Below are 21,864 nucleotides of genomic sequence, written 5' to 3' on the forward strand. Positions count from 1 at the left end.
ATCTTCGCTAAACTCAAACCATCCTAGACCAGTAGGACTTAATACTCTTTTTAATGAGATTTCCCATTACAGAAACTCTTTCCCTCACCTTGGTTTCTACCCTAGAACAAATTATTCTGTCATAGCCTCAGAAATACAGTTTATTTCTTTCTGTTGGAAATCATTTTTATTGGGCATTAAAATGTAATTTTTAAGAAGCTATGTTAATTATTTTTAATATAAGAATTATTTAATGAAAATATAGTATCCATTTTAGGTGTGACATCTGCAAGCTCTTCTCTTTTAAAATGAAGGCTTAAACATTTCCATTGGATTTAAATGTTCACTTAGAAAAATGTTAGGTGATTTGGTTTAAATGTTAATTAAAATAATAAGTATGATCATAAAATGTATGTAACATAATTATGATCATTTTTCTTGAGTAATTTTTAAAAAATTAGTTTCATAACTGATTGTTTCCTTAATAGCCAACTAGGCTTTATTTAAGGGTTAATAGAATAAACAGCATTAATTGAAATTAATTAAGAAACAACATTTATGAGAGAATGCAACAGTTCTGCTTCTACTCAGTAAGAATTTATTCACATCCCTTCACCAGCCATATCCTTTTTTTCCATTTACATGGTAATTTACTTTTCATTTAAGTGCTTAATGAGAAAGTAAGGACTGCAAGGAGCTTTCTGAGATGCATCTATTTTTGCTTGACTTTGGTTCTGACTACTTGAAGTACTCAGCTTTGAGTTTCACCAGTCCCCAGGTGGTTGTAGAGCCCCAGCAATGTACCAGGGACTGTGAGAGGGGCTAAGTGAGATGGTTAGGATCCACTTGCTCTTACCCAGCCTGCTTTCAAAAAGATGCTTAAAATAAGTACATAGAGGACCACAATGCAGGTGAAAGTACATAAGAGGCCTGAAAATGATTCTAGAAAAGGACTCCCTGGTTTTGGGGGAAAGAGGTAAAACATTTTTTAAAAAATCAGTTTTTTGTAATAACTTCTGCTATAGTTATTTATACTTCAATTTTTTTTTTTTTTTTTTTGAGACGGAGTCTCGCTCTGTCGCCCAGGCTGGAGTGCAGTGGCGCAATCTCGGCTCACTGCAAGCTCCGCCTCCCGGGTTCACGCCATTCTCCTGCCTCAGCCTCTCCGAGTAGCTGGGACTACAGGCGCCCGCCACCACGCCCGGCTAATTTTTTTGTATTTTTTTAGTAGAGACGGGGTTTCACCGTGGTCTCGATCTCCTGACCTCGTGATCCGCCCGCTTCGGCCTCCCAAAGTGCTGGGATTACAAGCATGAGCCACCGCGCCCGGCCGCTTCAAATTTTTTTTAATTAAAAAAATAAGATGAATGATTTGGTAACATGTAGAGAGCAGACATTACCAACACATTCTGCTCCATTGTCCTTCATCTTTAGTGTTTTAGTACCTTCCAAACTAGTGGTTCTGCTCTTTTTATCTAATCTCTACTTTTTTTTTTTTACCTTACAGTGCGATGGGCAGTATATTCCTCTTCCCAGCTTGCAAGGCATAGCCGTGTTGAACATTCCCAGCTATGCTGGAGGCACTAACTTTTGGGGTGGAACTAAAGAGGATGATGTAAGTAATGGGAGTAAATAGTTTGTTTCCTCAAAAATAACTATATCACTGGAATAATTTGCTTTTTTAAATGTGCTATTGAATAGTAATTTAATTTCATGTTAAATATTTTGCATTGGGAAAGTGAGGCATGGAATAGATTTATTTAAGGTTTTTGGGAGGCTGAGGCAGGAGAATGGCATGAACCCGGGAGGTGGAGCTTGCAGTGAGCCGAGATAGCGCCACTGCACTCCAGCCTGGGCGACAGAGCAAGACTCTGTCTCAAAAAAAAAAAAAAAAAAAAAGATTTTATTGTGACAGTCTCTTGTGGATGTACTCTAACTTTTCTCATGTTGAAGATACAGATATCTGTATCTTGGGATGTATGTCACAATTTTCTGGATGAAGATTAAATAATGGATCTGCTTTTGGAAAGTAGATTTATGAGATAAGGAAGGGAAGATTTTACTTTTTAATTTTATACCTGCATCTATTTTCTATCACTGCTATAACAAGTTAACACAAATTTAGCCACCTCAAACACATTTATCATCTTACAGTTGTGTATGATGGGAGACTGGCACAGTCTTACTGGGCTAAAATCGAGGTGTTATCTGGGCTGTTGCCTTCCAGAGGCTCTAAGGGAGACTCTATTTCCCTGTCTTTGGAGTGTCTGGAGGCTGCCCACATTCCTGTCCATCTTCAAAGCCAGCAAAGGCAGGTTGAATCCTTCTCACATGGCATCTCTGTGATCTCTGCTGCTCCCTCTTCCACTTTTAATGACCACTGTGGTTACATTGGGCCCACCTAGATCACCCAGGATCATCCCCATCTCAAGGCCCTTTATTTAATCACATCTGCAAAGTTCCTTTTGCTATGTAAGATAACAGATTCACGGGTTTGGGGGATTAGGACATGGACATTTTAGAGGGCAGAGAGGGGGCATTATTCTGCCTACCACAATACCTTTTGGTACTTTTAATTTTCTTTCTTTCTTTCTTTCTTTCTTTCTTTCTTTCTTTCTTTCTTTCTTTCTTTCTTTCTTTCTTTCTTTCTTTCTTTCTTTCTTTCTTTCTTTCTTTCTTTCTTTCTTTTTTTCTTCTTTCTTTCTTTTTTGAGACAGAGTCTTACTCTGTCGCTCAGACTGGAGTACAATGGCACAATCTCGGCTCACTGCAACCTCTGCCTTCCAGGTTCAAGCAGTTCCCCTGCCTCAGCCTCCTGGGTAGCGGGACTACAGGTGCACACCACCACACCTGGCTAATTTTTGCATTTTTAGTAGAGACGGGGTTTCACCGTGTTGGCCAGGGTGGTCTCGAACTCCTGACCTCAGGTGATCCACCCACCTCGGCCTCCCAAAGTGCTAGGATTACAGGGGTAAGCCACTGCATCCAGCCTCAGTACTTTTAATTTTCTAAACTTGTGTATGTATATATTTTTTATTTTCAGAAATATCAAGAGGGCTCATTTGGGCAGTTGGGTTTAGGGCTATTTTTGTTTTTCTTTTCATACTTTTCTGTATTAAAAAAAGAAAACACAACCTTACAAATATAATTGTTGTGAAAAGAATGAAAGCGAGGGCATAATTATTAAAGTGTATATATATATATCAGTAAAAATGAGAATTGTTATCACAGTCTTTATTTGAAGAGTCACATCCATTGATTTGAGTTTATGATATAATGATATAATGGTTCCTACTGATCTGTTTTTCTCAAAGATCTTAAATGGACAGGTAGGGATTAAAGTATAAGATCAGTTGGAAAGTATTTGTAATTTTCATGACATAAATATATTCCAGCCCTATTCGAGTATAAATACATCTTTTGTCTGCTTGTCACTATTAAGTATTTTGAAGGGGAGAAATCAGTGAGATTAAGATAAATAAAGCCAAGATTCCTTGAACACCTGCTAGGTAGTCCGACAATGTTCTAAGAGCTTCACATTCATTATTTAATACCCACATTGCTTATTTGATTTTTACCACAGAAGAATCTAAGACAAAGTTTCCAGTTAGTAACAGCAGAGACAGGGTTTAAATTCAGGCAGTATAACAAAATTATAAGAAATCATCAATGTTAGCAACTTTGTGTCCTGATATTTTCAGTGAAAGTTTTAATTAGCATACTACTTTATACTGAAAATTGTTTCAGATGCATATTATTTATGATATAGTAAGAGAGTAAAAATGATAAGGTAGTACAGCCTACATATAAAATTTTAGAGTAAATTAATTTTGTGAAAATGCATCTAATGTAAAGACAAAATAAGTCTGCATAATTTTTATCCTCTGAGGTTTCTATTTGCATACTCTCAAGTTCCCTCAAAAGTTTTGTATTAAAATATAAAGCACACATGTATATTGCTTGTAAAACCTTGAAAGATTTCCCTTAGAACATATCAAGTAAACTGGATCATAATTTGTATCTTCATTAGCTTTAACCTTATGAAACTATATCACCTTTCTATGACACTATATCACCTTTCTAGTTTTTTCTAGATTTCCAAAACTTACATGTATCATCTTATTAACACGTTTGAATTATGTATGAACATGTATTTAACATGTTTTATTCCAAGATGAATTATTTAGAAATATATTAGTTAACTGGTCCAAAGAGTAGTTTAATGAGCGGTATGAGTAGTATATCCATGTATGTTTGAAAACCCTTTTTAAAGTTATGTTTATTTGAAGTCATCTTCAGAGATTGTTTTTCTTTGATTATTATTTCCTAATATTTACTTAAATATATTATTAAATATATTAAATTATTAAATATATTAAATATATGTAGATATATATTGCAGTTTACATTGCTTGATGTGCTCTTCACCTAAACATTCAGTAGAAGTGTAATGTAGTTTTTCCTTTCAGATATTTGCTGCACCATCCTTTGATGACAAGATCCTGGAAGTTGTAGCAATATTTGATAGCATGCAAATGGCAGTTTCAAGGGTCATTAAACTGCAGCATCATCGAATAGCCCAGGTTGGTTTCTCTTGTCAAACCTGACTGCACTTCTTGGGCTAAGGAGGGTTGAGGGAATCTATTCTAAATGACTCCTACACTGGATATTCGTCTATAATATTCCGACTTTGTTGTCATATCAGTTTTTACCATGTCATTTATAAGTGATAAAGAATAATATTCTATTCTGTAGAATAGTCTAATACTCAAGCCTTCATAAAGATTGAGTGTCATTTTCTCCAGACGATTTGTACTCTAAAATAATTTGTTGTATTTCAGTGCCGTACAGTGAAAATCACTATATTTGGTGACGAAGGAGTCCCAGTGCAAGTGGATGGTGAAGCGTGGGTTCAGCCTCCAGGGATTATCAAAATTGTGCACAAAAACAGAGCACAAATGCTAACAAGGGACAGAGTATGTAACAAAAACATTCTTCTAGAATATTGTCAGGTTTTTAAAGAATCTGAAATTGTTATGAAAAAATAGAAAATGAAAACATTTAAATTGTCTCTTAAATCTGACTTTTAGATCATGGTGGTTTGAAATATGAACAAATATTTATTTATTTATTTCAGTAGGAGTTTATTTTTTAGAGCCATTTTAGATTTACAGAAAAATTGGGCAGAAAGTAAAGAGAATTTGAATTATGTTCCTATATACTTCCTCCTCCCCCTTCTTCCCTACACATGTAAATTCCCCTGTTAACATCTTGCATTAGTGTGGCACATTTGTTACAACTGTTGGGTCAATACTGATTGATTATTATTAATTAAAGTCCATAGTGTGTCCATTACTCTTTGAGTTGTACATCTGTGGGTTTGGACAAAGATATAATCGCTTGTATCCACCATTGCAGTATCATACAAAATTATTTCACTACCCTAAAAATTCCTTGTGGTCTACTTTTCATCCCTCCCTCCCTCACGCTTACTCCTGGCAATCATTGATTTTTTTTTTTTAACTGTCTCTTATTTTTCCTTTCACAGAATGTGTTTTTAATTAAGGTCTATCTTTATCAAAGAAGACTGCTAATATTTGCCCATCTAGTATATATAAAATAGTAAAGATTAAAGAATAAATTGAAGCAATAGTAAAGATTGAAGCATGAAATATTTTTGTTTTTGTTTTTTTGTTTTTGTTTTGAAACAGTCCTGCTTCATTGCACATGCTGGACTACAGTGCTGCGATCATAGCTCACTGCAACCTTAAACTCCTGGGCTCAAGCAATCCTCCTACCTCAGCCCAGCTAATTTAAAAAAAAAAATCTTTTTTTTGTAGAGATGAGGTCTCACTATGTTGCCTAGGCTGGCCTCAAGTGATTGTCCTGCCTTGACCTAAATCTCTTTTTTAACTTTTAAATGATGTATTCATGATCATTGACTGCACTACTTTTCATGTGTTGCAGTACATTGGAAAACTTTGAAATGTCTTTTTTATACTTGTGATTTATTTGAGGAGTCATTAGAGAAAAAGCAATTGTAGTTTTATTAAAGTACACATTTACATGGACCTCTGAGTTCTAAACTAACAATTCATTACAATATTGATTTTAAATAGGCCTTTGAGAGCACTCTGAAATCTTGGGAAGATAAGCAGAAGTGCGATTCTGGTAAACCAGTTCTCCGAACCCATTTGTACATCCATCATGCCATTGACTTGGCAACAGAAGAGGTGTCGCAGATGCAGCTGTGCTCCCAGGCTGCAGAGGAGCTCATTACTAGGTAGGGGGCTCTGCTGGCTTTTCAGGCTGCGGGAACTGTGGTCTCAGCCAATTTTTGTTTTTTTAATCTTAATACGTTGTTTCAGTAGTGGTATCAAAAAGAGATGCAGTTACTCCTCTTCACACAGCACTCTTTCCATTATTGTTTATTTCTCCATTTTATATACATCTTTACACTATACTACCCACTTATATGTTGCCTTCTAATTGCTAATTAAATGTTTATGGAATGGAGGGGGAAGTCTAAACATTAATCCTGTTCCAGCGGAGAGTCAGGAGCAAAAAGAATAAAAAGACTTCAAAAAGCAGTTTCTGACAAGTATTAGAGAGATTTTGAGACCACACAAGCATTAATTTCAATAGACAAAAAGAAAGGAGATAAAAAACAAGCCTATGAGTGTTAAACAAATAAAAATCACTATGACCAGGGAAAACTTCAGAGGGGAGGAGGGACCATGGGCCAGTGTCTTACCTCTTCACCTGAGTGTTATCTACCAAACGGGGCTAATAAGAGCTGTTTCACCAGGGTTTGTGAAGATTAAATGAGGCTCTAGGGATGAGTGCTATAAGCACATTGTATTAGTCCATTTTCATATGGCTATGCAGAAATACCTGAGACTGGGTAATTTATAAAGAAAAATGGGTTTAAGGACAGGCACAGTGGCTCATGCCTGTAATCCCAACACTTTGGGAGGCTGAGGCAGGTGGATCACTTGAGGTCAGGAGTTCGAGACCAGCCTGACCAACATGGTGAAACCCTGTCTCTACTAAAAATACAAAAATTTGCCCTGTGTGGTGGTGGGCACCTGCAGTCCCAGTTCCTCGGGAGGCTGAGGCAGGAGAATCACTTGAACCTGAGTGGTGGAAGTTGCAGTGAGCCAAGATCACGCCACTGCACTGCAGCCTGGACAACAGAGTGAGACTCCATCTCCAAAAAAAGAAAAAAAAGAGGTTTAATAGACTCACAGTTCCACATGTCTGGGGAGGCCTCACAATCATGGCAGCAGGCAGAGGAGGAGCAAAGGCACGTCTTACATGGCAGCAGGCAAGAGAGCATGTGCAAGGGAACTGCCCTTTATAAAGCCATCAGATCTTGTAAGACTTAGTCACTATCATGAGAACAGTACAGGAAAAACTCACCCCCATGATTCAGTTGCCTCCCACTGGTCTCTCTCATGATACATAGGGATTATGGGAGCTACAATTCAAGATGAGATTTGGGTGGGGACACAGCCAAACAATATCACACATCATGTCTGGCATATTGAGTGCTCTGTGCATAGTAACTTTAGATTCTTCCCACACCTTCATCTGGTCACTGATAAAAGTGTTGAAAAAGAAAAGAAGGAAAGCAAAGCTCAGTGGCTTCAGGGGCTAACTCACATCTCTCCTCCTCTCTACTATTTGCCATCTACTCCCCTCCCATTCCTTACTCTCCTCTTTAAATATTTACTAGAGAACTAGACTGTGAGATGTTAGAGACAAGAGAAAAGGCATACATCCTCTACTGCAGGACCAACATTCAGAATTAGAATCAAGTCTTATAACTGCAAAATACTGGGCAGCTCAGAAGAAAGGGAAGAGAAAATGAATATTTACTCAGCTATACCCACACAGCTGCATTATTGTACATCGTGGCTTCTTATCCATAGGGTTGTTAGTTTTAGAGTAAATATATCTCTTTTAGATACTACAGACAACTTCTGTGGCCTCTAATTTACAGTGTTGTTTTGAAACCAAAATATACTTCCCATGTTCTCATCCTGTGAACCAACCAAATAATCTTATTGTAAAAAGGAAGCAAAGGTTGACTAGGCTTGCTTCTGGTCAGCATAGTTTGGCTCCCCATCTGTTTTTAAATTTTGCAGATAAAATCAGGCTCACTTGTCTATTTTCAGAATTTATTCATTGACTATGCGAACATACACAATTTTTGAGCCTCTTCTGTGGGCCAAGCACTGTTTTAGGCTGGGGACACAAGATGATTATTTGACAGCCCTACTTAATTGGCTCACAGATTAGTAGGAGGGAGAAATGTGGCCATAGTGTTGACATGAGACACACAGTGGACTCTCTAGATACACTCTAGAGGAAGTCAGAGGCAGTGAAGGAGGGCTGCCTGGAAGAAGTGACCTTTCAACCGAGTCTTGAGGGAAGAGTAAGAGAAGGAGCAATTTAAGCATGGGAACCAGCTTAGGAAGAGGCCCAGAGGAGTGTGAATGCATGCCACTTTCAGGAAATCTCAGAGAGTCTGGGGTGACTGAAAGGTTGGCATAGTATATGCAAGAGTGTGTGAAATGTAGATGAAGAGGTGAGGAGGAGCCAGATCTTTACTGGGCTGTTCTAGAAGTAGTGTGGAGGGGTTTTTTTGGAAGACAGCAAAGCTGGGGCAAGGTGAACACTGAGGATGCTGTAGAAGTTGTCCCTATAAAAAATGATAGACTAAAGCAGTAAACATAGAAAGGACAAGCGAGATTAAAGACAGTTTAGGATTTAAAATTGGTAAATGGGCATGAATTAGGAGACAGGTTGACCTTAATGTTCTAATGAATGGCTGGACGATTGTGGGGTGCCTTTGATGGAGCCACAGGGTTCAGGAAGAGGAGTAGGTATTAGAAGGAAAATGATGGGTTCCATGTTGGACTTTAGAATTTAAATTACATTAAAAATACCTAGGAGATTCAGTAGGCAATTAGAAATGTTGATCTGAAGTTGATTTACGTCTTTCCCTTTCTCTGAAAATTAGAATAACCTTTATCCATCTCTGTTCTTCTGAAAAATAGCCCATTCTTCATGATTTCTCAAGGTTGCTGATAGTAGTGCTGAGGTGACATTTGCAGGCTTCTTTGTGCCTTAGATATCCGTTGTGTAATCCTTAAAAATTAAATTCTTTTTCTTTACTCTTGGTTCAGCTATATAAGGCCTTGGTCCCTTTTCTTGTTCTGTCCTTTCCAGATAGAAAATATTTCTCCATGAAGCTGTCAGAAGCAAAAAAACATTTGAACAGCCTTGCCTTCTTGCTCATCTGCAGGCCTTACATCACTTTCTAGCAATCGGAGGAACTTTTTCTCCTTTCTTGTCCTTGGCCTTAGTGCCTTCCTGAATTTGGTCTTTTCAGGACTATTCTTAGAGGTTTGGATACCAGTGGAGTATGGCACAACAGGCTTTGGAGTTAAATAGACATAGATTCCGATCCTGGCTCTGCAACTTATAGCTCTGTATGCATACCACGTCTCTCTGAGCCTCAATGTCATCATCAATAATACAGAGATAGTAAATCATAGCTACATTTAAAGGCTGTGAATATTAACTTATATACTGCTTATGATCACTTTGTGTATTGATGACAAATATGGTAATGCTCTTCCCTAATCTGTTGCATTTGCAGTTTCAATGAATGAAAGGGAAGTTTCTAGTCTTTATATTTGTGATCCCTCTCACTTTCCAAGGATACTGCAAAATGAAGTATTACTATATTTCATTCTTCAAAATAGCACTTCAATATGTCTCCCTCTGATTTTTAAGCCTAACTTTTTATACAAAGATTTTTTATTTCATATTTTTTGTTGCAGTGGGGTCTGGATTTATAGATCTACCTGTGCCATTCATAATTGAGCAGCCATTAAAAGTGTTCTTCCATACTGATCTTCATATATTTTTTACTTGTTTTATCCTAACATTTCTATACTTCAAAAAAAAATGAGCAATACTCAAAAAAGTTTTTTATTCATTTGTTTCATTTTTGCTTTTAGGATCTGTGACGCAGCCACGATTCACTGTCTTTTGGAGCAAGAACTGGCCCATGCTGTGAATGCCTGCTCCCATGCCCTGAATAAAGCCAACCCAAGGTGCCCGGAGGTGAGGATCTAATGGTAAATTCTCATTCCACAGATTCTTTTGGGTGTTACACATGTATTTTAATACTGTAAAATATGCCACGCCCTGTGAAAGAAAGTTATGTTGTCTATATGAGTCTCTACAAACTTGCAGTAAAATCGTGGGCAACTTTTTATTTTCCTTTTCCTGTTATTTTTTCATTCCTGCTCTTAAATTCTCTCATTTTTTATGTTTCACTTTCAATCACTTGTCACCTTCCATCTGTCTTCACTTCTTTCTTTTTTTAACTTTTATCATCCTTTCTTACTCCTTCTTTTACCTTACCTTCTGCCCTGCACCTTGTTAAAGGGCAAGCCTAGATATCATCAGCGTGCATTTTGTTAGAGATGTTCATTCATATTTGAAGTTATGCACTGAAATTATTCCTACTTCATTTTGTTTTGCTAAATCGGAAATTGATGCTTCTGTAAATTTTTTAATGTAGAAGTTAGTAATAGAATGGATAGAATATAACTCTTAAAATGTGCTACATGGTACAGTGCTATAATGTAGAGAAAAATGATAGCGTTATTTTATTTTTTTAATTATTTTATTGAAGTTACTTTAATATACAATTAAGTGCTTGTTCTCAAGATGATAGTCTAAAAAGCAATATGGTTAGTGCTACTGAGAGTAAAAGTTTTTTTTTGACTTAACTTTTTAATGGGAATATGTATATGCTGATGCTAGCATATACATATTCATTAGGTAGGAGATGTGATCCTGAGTGTATTCACTGTAGTCAGTGCATTCTTTTGGTTCTGTAATACAATAATAATGAGATAGTCATACAAACAAATGTATGAAACTTTGCAATTATGGAATTTGGGTAGATTAAAAAATGTGTTCTGTGAATTTAAATTATAAGAATAAAATTTAAAGTGTTTACTGGTAATGAAATCCTATTTTAATACAGATCACATGTCTTTGATATTCTTCTTTTCTAGAGTCTTACAAGGGACACTGCCACTGAAATAGCCATCAATGTGAAGGCGCTGTATAATGAAACAGAATCTTTGCTAGTTGGCAGGGTTCCTTTGGTAAGGAAAAGAATGATTGGTAACATAAGAATGATGAATTAAATGTCTGGGTCTTACCTTCATTGGGGAACAGGCATTTGGCAGATTCTAAGGCAGAAGCAGCCTTCTGGCTTCCATCCTGAGAGCTGCCTCTTCACCTGGCTTTTGTCTTCAAGAAAATATATGGCTGAAGTTGGGAGTCATGATTCAGGCTAACAGGAGTGGAGATTTCCCCTCATATATGCCATCCTGTTTTTAGGCAGCCCTGCTCTGCCCCATTCAGCTTTGAGAGACGTGACCTTTATAAAGTGTCGTAGACATTCCTTAGGTACTTATTATTGCACACAAGTAGAGGAACTCATGGAGTTTGTTCCCTGAATTAACATTTGAATATGACTGGTATGGTCCTCCAGGTTTGCTTAAAAGAGGACATTTTCTAGACACAGTGTTTCAAGAACTAAATTTCAAGAACTCTGCCTTGTTTAATCCAGATTGGTCCTGGAAATCAAGTTTAGGCCAAGTCTGAATCTGACCACAGTCCATGGATCTCAAGCATAAATGCTGGAAGCTTGTGGATGTCCTGTTTTGTTAGCAGCGCGAGTTAGCCTTTCTTTATAAATACCTCACCATTTTCAAGTATTCTAGCATCTTGGCTCTTGCCGCCACCTAGAGTTCGGTTGTGGCTTATTCCCACATGCTGTTATCACTTGTGTGGAAGGCCTAATTCATTTGCTGTTTTTTATTCCTTTTTACAATTCTGATTAATTGGTAGTTGATGATCTTAAAACATTTCTTTTGAAAGTAATTTTCTCACTTGGTTGGGCAAATCTACACTTAAATAAAAGTGATACTAAGAGTCATAGTATCTGGTACAGTGGGTGAATGAATGGGAGGTGCGTCCCACAGCCTTGCTATTAAGTGCCTGAGCTTAGGGTTTCTGTTTTCGCCTATGGTCCAGAAAAGTGCCACCTTTGGGGCATCCTTTGCTCTGAGAAGAGAAGCTGAAAGGCTGTATGAAGGCCATCGCTCTTACCTACTTCCAAAGGAAACTGAAACACAGCTTCCTTGGGACAACAGGTGGCTGGCTCTACTATGGCCGTGAAGAAAACCTTTTACGAAGAAACATTGGTTATCTCTTTTGATAAAACCAGTGGAGCCCCTTCTTGGCTTTTTTTGGCACTACTGTTTTTAACCAGAGTCTTCTGCTGGTCCTATAGGAAATCCAGTGACCTATGACGATCATTTCTTACAACTAAAAGCATAACTTATTCTGTACTTATTTTCTCTACATGAAAAGTACCTGCTGAGTGCTACCTTGCTAATATTTATTATGTGTATTATGTTAATATGGACCGACTTTCCTTCTCCACTTTTAATTTTCTCTCATTGTTAAATATGAATTTTGGTTTAAAATGTGTACTGGTGAATTTTACCAAAACCTTTGACAATAGTGATATCACAATAAGGAGTTGATTATATTTGAGAGCAACTAAGGTTTACTCTATATTTTAGTGCCAGAATGAATTTGTAATAACCATTTTATATGTTTTATAACACATATTCTTAGACTAAAAGAAAATTAATAAATTTTCAACACAACAGGGTAGAGAATCTCCTTTTTTTTTGAGACAGGGACACATTCTGTTGCCGTAGCGTGATCTCTGCTCACTGCAACCTCAGCCTCTCTGGTTCCAAGTGATTCTCCTGCCTCAGCTGCCAAGTAGCTGGGACTACAATCGCGCACCACTATGCCGGGCTATTTTTTTTTTTTTTTCTTTTCAATAGAGACAGGATTTCACTATGTTGGCCAGGCTGGTCTCGAACTCCTGACTTCAAGTGATCCACCCATCTCAGCCTCCCAGAATGCTGGGATTACAGGCATGAGCCACCGTGCCCAGCCAAGAATCTCCGTATTTTTAATCACTGCTAGAAGTGGTAGATACTGTGAATAACAAGGGGAAACAAACAAACAAAAAGTTCATAATAACAGTAATATTATCTCTGAACTTTTAGTTCTAAAATTCTATAAACATATTTATAAGAGCTCTATAATTTTAAAGTAATTTATAAATATATTGATTAGCTAGAAGAGACCTCAAAAATAATCTAGTCGGCCAGGCTCAGTGGCTCACGCCTGTAATTCCGGCACTTTGAGAGGCTGAGGCAGGTGGCTTATTGTAGACCAGGAGTTTGAGACCAGCCTGGCCAACATAGTGAAACCCCATCTCTACTAAAAATACAAAAATTAGCCAGGCCTGGTGGCATGTGCCTGTAATCCCAGCTACTTTGGTGGCTGAGGCACGAGAATTGCTTGAACCCAGAAGGCCAAGGTTACAGTGAGCTGAGATTGCGCCATTGCACTTCCAGCCTGGGCAACAGAACAAGACTCTGTCTCAAATAATAATAATCATCATCATCATCATCACCTTGTGCTATTTCCAGAGGAAGAAATAAAGTCTTCTGAAGTCAATTAACCTTCCTTTGGTTACATAGTTAATTACAAGGCCAGGAGTAGAATCCAATCGACTGCCTTCCAGTTCTGTGCAGAGGAATGTTTATTCAATCTTTATTCATTTATTGAACTTGTAAGTGCATTTTAATACCTGCTTTCAATGAGTTAATGCAGATAATAGGTGAGCAGTTAAATTGTTAAAATATCCAAACCCAGTTTCAGATGATAAGACGTTGAGTTTTTGCTTTGCCCTAATTTTTACAACAGTTTTTCATCACAGATTTTTCTAAGATTCATGGTTTTTTTCCCTGAAGCTTATTCTTTAAATTTTCAAGGAGATTTTTCTGCAGTTCTTTTTATATGACAAGTTTTTAACCAATTTAAAGAGTATTATTTGTTCATGTGGTGACTTTTTTTTGAGTCAGAGTCTCTGGCTCTGTCACCCAGGCTGGAGTGCGGTGGTGCTATCTCTGCCCACTGCAATCTCCGCTTCCCGGACTCAAGCAATTCTCCTGCCTCAGCCTCCCAAGGAGCTGGGATTACAGGCGCCCAACACCATGCTTAACTAATTTTTGTATTTTTAGTAGAGGCAGGGTTTCATCATGTTGGCCAGTCTGGTTTTGAACTCCTGACCTCAAATGATCCGCCCACATCGGCCTCCCAAAGGGCTAGGATTATGGGTGTGAGCTATCATGCCCAGCCTGGTGACCTGTTTAAATCAGAAGGATTTTTGGCACAAATAAGTAGAATAGTAAGACTGCACACTTATACCACCAGGAAGAATTGGTAGATAAATGCTTGGAAAGCATGAAGGAGAGAGATAGGAAAGAAGACATTTACACAGAAAAATACACCAAAAGAATACTTTTTCTATGAAGTTATTAAAGTTACACTAGCTACTCATATGATCTTTGGGAAGTAATGATTAGATTAAATCTATTCAGATTTTTTAAAATGAAGTCAATATAAAAGAATTTATTCTTCTCTTAATGTTCCTTAATTTAAAAAATACTACCTTAATAAGGAGTGATGCTGTTCACTATCAAAGTACAATGATTTATTCTACTTGAGGTTGGCCACTGAGTCTTGTTTTGTTTTGTCTTTTAATCTGCTGGTAAATAGCAGCTGGAATCGCCACATGAAGAGCGGGTATCCAATGCCTTACACTCTGTGGAGGTGGAATTACAGAAACTGACAGAGATTCCTTGGCTTTATTATATCTTACACCCAAATGAGGATGAGGTATGGAAAATTCAGCCTGTTTCTCTAGAAATGTAGACCATATCACTATAGAATTTGAACTCATCTTTGAAAAAGAGATATTTAGGGAAAAATGAATTTTGAATACTACTTTCAAATATTCTGTTCTTGAACAAAAGAGAAAAGGCATTTATGTGAACAAAGGCATTTTAGGGGAATTGGGACATTTTCACTCGTACATTGGGAACTTTTTTTGAAGAAGTTATCACTGTTCTATAATGTTTAGTGTTTATAACTTATTCCTATGTTATCCCTATTATCAGAGTAGGTTTTTCTCCTTTTCGTATCCTGAAAAAATTCTTTTCTTGCTCGATTTGAACAGGAACCTCCTATGGATTGCACCAAAAGAAACAACAGAAGCACCGTATTTCGAATAGTGCCAAAGTTTAAAAAGGAAAAGGTTCAGAAGCAGAAGACAAGTTCACAGCCTGGTAGGTGGTCCATATGGGAAGGGGAAATACAACATTATGAAAAAAGAACTGATTAAAGTGACATCACAGAGGTCATGAAAATGTTCTGGAGCTAGATGGTGGTTGAGCATTGCGCAATATGATGAACATACTGTCATTGAATTCTACGCTTTAAAATGGTTAAAATGGGGAATTTCATGCTTTACGAATTTTACCGTAAAAGAATCCTCTCGTACCTAAAACACATCTGAGTATCAGTGGGAATCTCTAGTAAGGAAGCACACAAAAAAATGAAGTGGTTGCTAATTTGCTTCTACTTTGTTTAGTGGATGTCAGCATTCCTGTTTAGATGGTTCTTTCTCAACAGCAAGTCAAAGCATCAGTGTATAATTTGTTTTTCTTCTTTTAAGTACAATTTTTAGATTACTTTGATAAATGGAACATAGAAACTTTCATTTACTCATTTAACTTGCCGAATATATTTTCCACCTAAAGTTATATATTCCCTTTCTCCTGTTTTGAGGACACTGTTTCAACCCCTCGACAATGACAGTATGCTGTGATACTTGCATTCTCAAGCAAAGATTAAGCCCCCTCTTTGCTGCTATTTCTCTCGTTCCTTTTTCACTTTTCCTTAGAGTTTAAATGTACAGGTATGCTAGTACTAAAGCAGCTTCAAATTCTGTTTATACAATGGTAGCTGCCTTTCATAACCAAATAATTTTATAAATTCCTCTGAGTGCGCTATCTTTAAAAAAGTGATGTAAAGCCTTATTTGTGATATTCATAAAGCAGCTAATGAAAGCCATTTAAAAACCAAATACAGCAAATAAGTAGGCTTTTATTAAGCTAATCAATGTTGAATAAAATGTATAAGCAAATGATACACACTAAAAATAACGTAATCCAACTAATGTCAGAGAGCAGTGCTATGGACTTTTTAAATGACATTAAATTGTGATTTAACAGCACATTGATTGCCGTTATCAGTAGTAGGAGAATCAATCAAGACTACACTTGAAGTCAGCAAGACCTTAAGCAGGAAAGTCTGTGTAAAATTGAATACCCCATATCAGATTTTAAATTGTGATTAGCATTTGTAGCTCATTTCAGTCTATAGCCGTTTTCATACAGGGTCTGAAGGAAATCATCAGAGCTTATTTAGAGCTTGCACCATTGATCCTAATGATGTGAAATACATTTTGTATGCATATTGTGTAGGTTGGGTGGCTTTAATGAGGAAACTGGACTAAAGCTAAGCATGGGTGCACGGCAGCAAATGGTTTTGTATGGTCGGATCCTTGTGTTGATTGTGTGTAACTTGCATGGGAAAAAGTGGAACTACAGTTTTGTTGAGACAACACCTTTAACCTTTTCTTTTGCTAGCACTGCCGCTACACTCTGTTTTGCATCTTCTTTGGCCAACCTTTGCTTTGTAATGCATTGAGCATGTAGAAATTAAGGGGGTTTTGCTCTTAACTTTGGTAGTTCAGAAATGGGGCACAGAGGAAGTTGCTGCTTGGCTGGATCTGCTCAATTTGGGAGAGTACAAAGATATCTTCATCCGTCATGACATCAGAGGGGCTGAACTTTTGCATCTGGAAAGGCGAGATCTTAAGGTATTTCCTTTGTGCTCTTCTGTTCTTGAAAATTTTATTGCAAAATGGAATCCTTTCTCCTGTGCCTCTTCTGATATGTGCTTTTAGCTTCGCTTATGTTATGCAAATGTGTAGTAACCTAACGTTCACTGTCCTGTGGTCTGAGTTTCTTGTATGCTTTTTAACAAGAATGTCAGCAGTATTTTCCTGTCACAATCACTCTATTATAGCTAAAGCTTAGCATGAACTTAGTAATTTTTCTCTGCATCCAGTGATATGACTGTTCCTGTGCTAGTATTTCCAAATGGATCATGTTTCCATCAGCTCATTTTATTGCATCAGCATGGAAGGTGATAATTTGGCTGAAAATGACTAAAATCTAATATATGGTTAACAACTAAAAATTAATTCAAAATACCAATAACAAAGCCTTTCTAACATATGGAATGAGAAGAGAGACTTACAACAATGGCTACTTAGAATCTTACAATTTGTTGTGTTTCTAAATCAACCTTTTTTAGGTCACATTAATAACTAGACTGAGAAATTCAAATTTCCTTTCTATGACATATTATTAAAATTCTATTATTCTCGAAAAGAAATTTTTTTCTTTGGTAAACGAGGTAAAAATTTTGCCTAGCTTTTGCTAGAAAACAGCTCAGAGCCTATTTGTGAATTGACGATAGAGAAAACCATTCCTTCACCACCTGAGGCATTTCCCTTTTATTCTTTGGGTGAAGTCTCAGTAGTAGTTACAGAAACAGCTGAAGTAGGCTCTCTGGCCAAGGTTTAGGAGTAGGATTTTGTCACATTGTATTTTCTTACCACATATTGCCATTTTAAATTTCCAATAAGTAGTAACATTTGTTGGAGTAATCCCTTTCATGTAGACCAAGTTCTAAAATGCATTAAATTTTATCATAATGCAGAAAATTCCTAACAAATTAATGAACTGTTGCACCTTTATCTACAAATACAGTAGCAAAGATCTTTGAATAGATAATTGGTAGTGTAAAGATCTTTATTAAACAGATTCACAAAGAGTTTTAGCACATCAAAAGATGAGCACCACTTATACCTAAACAACTTTAGCCATAATAAAATAAAATAATTAATTAATTACCTTAGTTGAGAGTCCTAAATCTGGAATATAGCAAACTATGTAGTATTAGAGTTCATAAAGCAAAAGTTGGCTTCCAAGCTTGAAATGAGTCCACAAAAAAAGTAAATGTAGGGGGGGATCATGATATCCAACATGTTTGTGTAACTTCTGATATCCTTGGCAGATACCAATATTTATTAATGACTGATTAATATATTATGCTAGCTTCTCTGCATGATACCTGTCCTCTAGAAGCATGCATTGCATTTGCTGTGAATAAGCATACATTCAGGGAAAAGACTGTGTGTGTATGTATAAAAAATATACATACATAAATGCATATATGCGTACGTGTTATATATATACATACAAACATATAGAAATATACAGGTACACATGCAATGAGTGAAGCAGAATGAATGTGTAGAATGGAAAAACATACACTAAGGCAAAGTTAGAAAAGAATAGAAAGGAGATGGTTAAGAATTATCTTAGGAAACGTTCTTTTTGCTTTTCATGGGACTTTTTTGTTCTGTTTTGTTTTTATTTTTAATGCAAATTACATTCTCTGTCTTAAAACTTTTAGAAATTTGTATTGACATGGATTTTAAAAATTGTATTGGGTCTGAAACAAGATGTGGGGATGGATGAGAAAAGGAACATTTCACAGAAAGAGTCTTCTGTAGCACAAAACCATAAAGCTAGAGAAGAGCTCCCATTGTTCTCTGTGGTTGTAGCTGTCAGCAGCGGCAAGTCCTTCAGACCTATGCCTCTAAATGCTGGTGAGGGATCACTCACTCCTTAGGTACTCCATTGCTTCTGGTACTACTTGTGAATATGTCAGTGGCACACAGGTTCTTTCTCAGCCCTGCCTGACCTGATTTGTGAACTTTTGGATTATAGCACCAACCGGCTTCTTGGTACTCAGGTATTATACAGGGATATCAATCTCTGTTTTTGCTTTTTAAAAATTATTTTTATTTATACAAAAATATATGGGTACAGCTGGGCACAGTGGCTCATGCCTGTAATCCCAGCACTTTGGGAGGCTGAGGCGGGCAGATCACGAGGTCAGGAGATCAAGACCATCCTGGCTAACACAATGAAACCCCATCTCTACTAAAACTACAAAAAAGCTAGCCAGACGTGGTGGCACGCTCCTATAGTTTCAGCTACTCAGGAGGCTGAGGCAGGCAAATCGCTTGAATCCAGAAGGCAGAGGTTGCAGTGAGCCGAGATCATGCCACTGCACTCCAGCTTGGGTGACAGAGCAAGACTCTGTCTCCAAAAATGATTATATATATATATATATATATATATATATATATATATGGATACAAGTGCAATTTTATTACCTTCACAGTGGTTAAGTCAGGGCTTTTACGGAATCCATTGCCTGAATAACATATATTGTACTCAATAAGCAATTTCTTATCCACTCCCTCCCACTCCCTTACCCCTCCAAGTCTTCATTGTCTATCATTCCACTAGGTCCATGTATATACCTTATTTAACACCCACTTATGAGTGAGAACATGCAATGTTTGTCTTCCCGTGTCTTCTTGTTTCATTTAAGATAATGACCTCAAGTTCCATCCCAGTTGCTGCAAAAGACATGTTTTCATTCTTTTTTTAAAATTTATTTTCTATGGCTGAATAATATTCCAATGTACATATGTGCCACATTTTCTTTATGCAGCCATCCATTGATGGAAACTTAGGTTAGAGAATTTCAATCTTAACATGTCCAAAAGCAACTCTTGAGCTCCTATTGCACTTCTGTTCTGCCCCTTCTCCAGTGCTCTGCATTTTATAAATCAGATCTCTGGCCCTCCAGGCACTCTAGGCAGAGAAATGAGGGTCATACTTAGCACCTTCCTCTTTTTTGTCCATCTTCCCCTAACCCATCAAGCCCATCACCAAGTCATATTGATTCTAATCTCCATTCACTTCTCTTTATCTCCTGTCCACAATCCTGCTCCATGCTACTGTCCAGTTTTGCTTGTGTAAGGTCAATAGCTTCCTAACTGGTCTTTCCACTGCCTCTCTTTGTCTTCACAGTCCATTATCCACATTGCAACCAGAGTGTTATTTTAGCATCATCAATCAGGTGTACACTTTTCTGCTTAAAACTTTTCAGTAGCTTCCCATTTCTAGGGAATAAAATCATCTTTATGCAGGCCTACAGGGTTCTGCCTATGTATTCAACCTCCTGTGAAGTCTCTGGCTTCTCCCTGGGCTATGCTCCATTCATCCTGGCCTTATTTCAGTTGCTTAAAATTACAACACTTTTTCTCACCTTAGAGATGTATTCTCTTTTGCTGTGCTTCTTCCCCTATGCTTCACCTGGTTAACTCCTGCTCAGAGATTAGCTCAAGTGTTACTCCCGTATCACCAAAACAACTAGACATAGTAACATGACAGTCTAAAGTCGGGAAAAGGAAAAAAAAAAAAAAAATATATATATATATATATTTATATATATATTTGTGGTTAAGTCAGGGCTTTTACGGAATCCATTGCCTGAATAACATATATTGTACTCAATAAGCAATTGAGTACAAAATATATATATATATATATTTTTTTTTTTTTTTTAGATAGACTCTCATTCTGTCACCCAGGATGGAGTGCAGTAATGCAATCATGGCTCACTGCAGCCTCAGCCTCCTGAGCTCAGGTGATCCTCCCGCCTCAACCTCCTGAATAGCTAGGACTACATGTGCATGCCATCACACCCAACTAATATCTTTTATTTTTTGTAGAGATAGGGTCTTGCTGTGTTGTCCAGGATGGTCTTGAACTCCTGGCCTCAAGCGATCGGCCTGCCTTGGCCTCCCACAATGCTGGGATTACCAGTGTGAGCCACCATGCCCAGCCAGGAAAGTATTTCCAATGTGCGTTAGCAGATAAGGAAACAAACTGATTGCATCATTTTCTTTGCTAGAACACAGTAGGAGAAAGAAGAGATACCAAAGAAAATGGTAAACATATGGTGAGGGTTTTTTGTTTAGCTTATTTTTTGTTTTTTCTATTTGGAAAGTTGTGTATGTATGGCTGGAAGGATAACTGAATATCTACAAAGCATGCTTTGTCAAAATTTGGACTGTTTATCCAAGGAAAGAGAAAGCTACTCATATGATAAAAATTGGCCAGGCGCGGTGGCTTATCCCTGTAATCCCAGCACTTTGGGAGGCCAAGGCAGGCAGATCATGAGGTCAAGAGTTCAAGACCAGCCTGACCAACATGGTGAAACCCGATTTCTACTAAAAATACAAAAATTAGCTGGGCATGGTGGTGCATGCCTGTAGTCCCAGCTACTCGGGAGGCTGAGGCAGGAGGATTGCTTGAACCTGGGAGGCGGAGGTTGCAGTGAGCTGAGATCGTGCCACTGCACTCCAGCCTGAGTGACAGAGTGAGAATCTGTCTCAAAAAAAAGAATATAATAAAAATTAATATATAATGATATGTGATACAAATAAAGATATAACAAATGTCACAACATAGCTTTATTACAGCCTATACCCTAGAAGGCATAAAAATATTGAACTCAAACTAAAACGTCAAAAGCAATTTCAACAAAAGCCAAAATTGACAAATGGGATCTAATTAAACTAAAGAGCTTCTGCACGGCAAAAAAAACTATAATCAGAGCGAACAGACAACCTACAGAATGGGAGAAAATTTTTGCAATCCGTCCACCTGAACAAAGGTCTAATATCCAGAATCTATAAGGAACTTAAACAAATGTACAAGAAAAAAAAAAAACCCATTAAAAAGTGAGCAAAGGACATGAACAGACATTTCTCAAAAGAAGACATGTGGCCAACAAACATATGAAAAAAAAGTTCAACATCAGTGATCATTAGAGAAGTGCAAATCAAAA

General features: G+C 37.3%; 1 protein-coding gene across 5 annotated transcripts in view; it reads left to right on the forward strand.

Annotated features, from left to right (window-relative positions):
* The window catches only part of DGKH (diacylglycerol kinase eta), a 193,962-nt gene that overhangs the window by 169,039 nt on the left and 3,059 nt on the right, over positions 1–21,864 (forward strand). For 3 of the 5 annotated variants that reach the window (XM_032150777.2, XM_058437830.1, XM_058437829.1), the window contains 9 exons: positions 1,487–1,594; positions 4,449–4,562; positions 4,821–4,955; positions 6,099–6,262; positions 10,014–10,119; positions 11,085–11,177; positions 14,731–14,850; positions 15,191–15,299; positions 16,767–16,897. In XM_032150777.2, the coding sequence (XP_032006668.1) occupies positions 1,487–1,594; positions 4,449–4,562; positions 4,821–4,955; positions 6,099–6,262; positions 10,014–10,119; positions 11,085–11,177; positions 14,731–14,850; positions 15,191–15,299; positions 16,767–16,897 (1,080 nt within the window). The remainder of the gene's footprint in view (positions 1–1,486; positions 1,595–4,448; positions 4,563–4,820; positions 4,956–6,098; positions 6,263–10,013; positions 10,120–11,084; positions 11,178–14,730; positions 14,851–15,190; positions 15,300–16,766; positions 16,898–21,864) is intronic. The other 2 variants (XM_032150772.2, XM_032150778.2) reach the window with 1 other exon arrangement.

The sequence above is a fragment of the Hylobates moloch genome, unplaced genomic scaffold (assembly GCF_009828535.3).
Source record: "Hylobates moloch isolate HMO894 unplaced genomic scaffold, HMol_V3 SCAFFOLD_4, whole genome shotgun sequence".
In the NCBI taxonomy this organism is placed as follows: Eukaryota; Metazoa; Chordata; class Mammalia; order Primates; family Hylobatidae; genus Hylobates; species Hylobates moloch.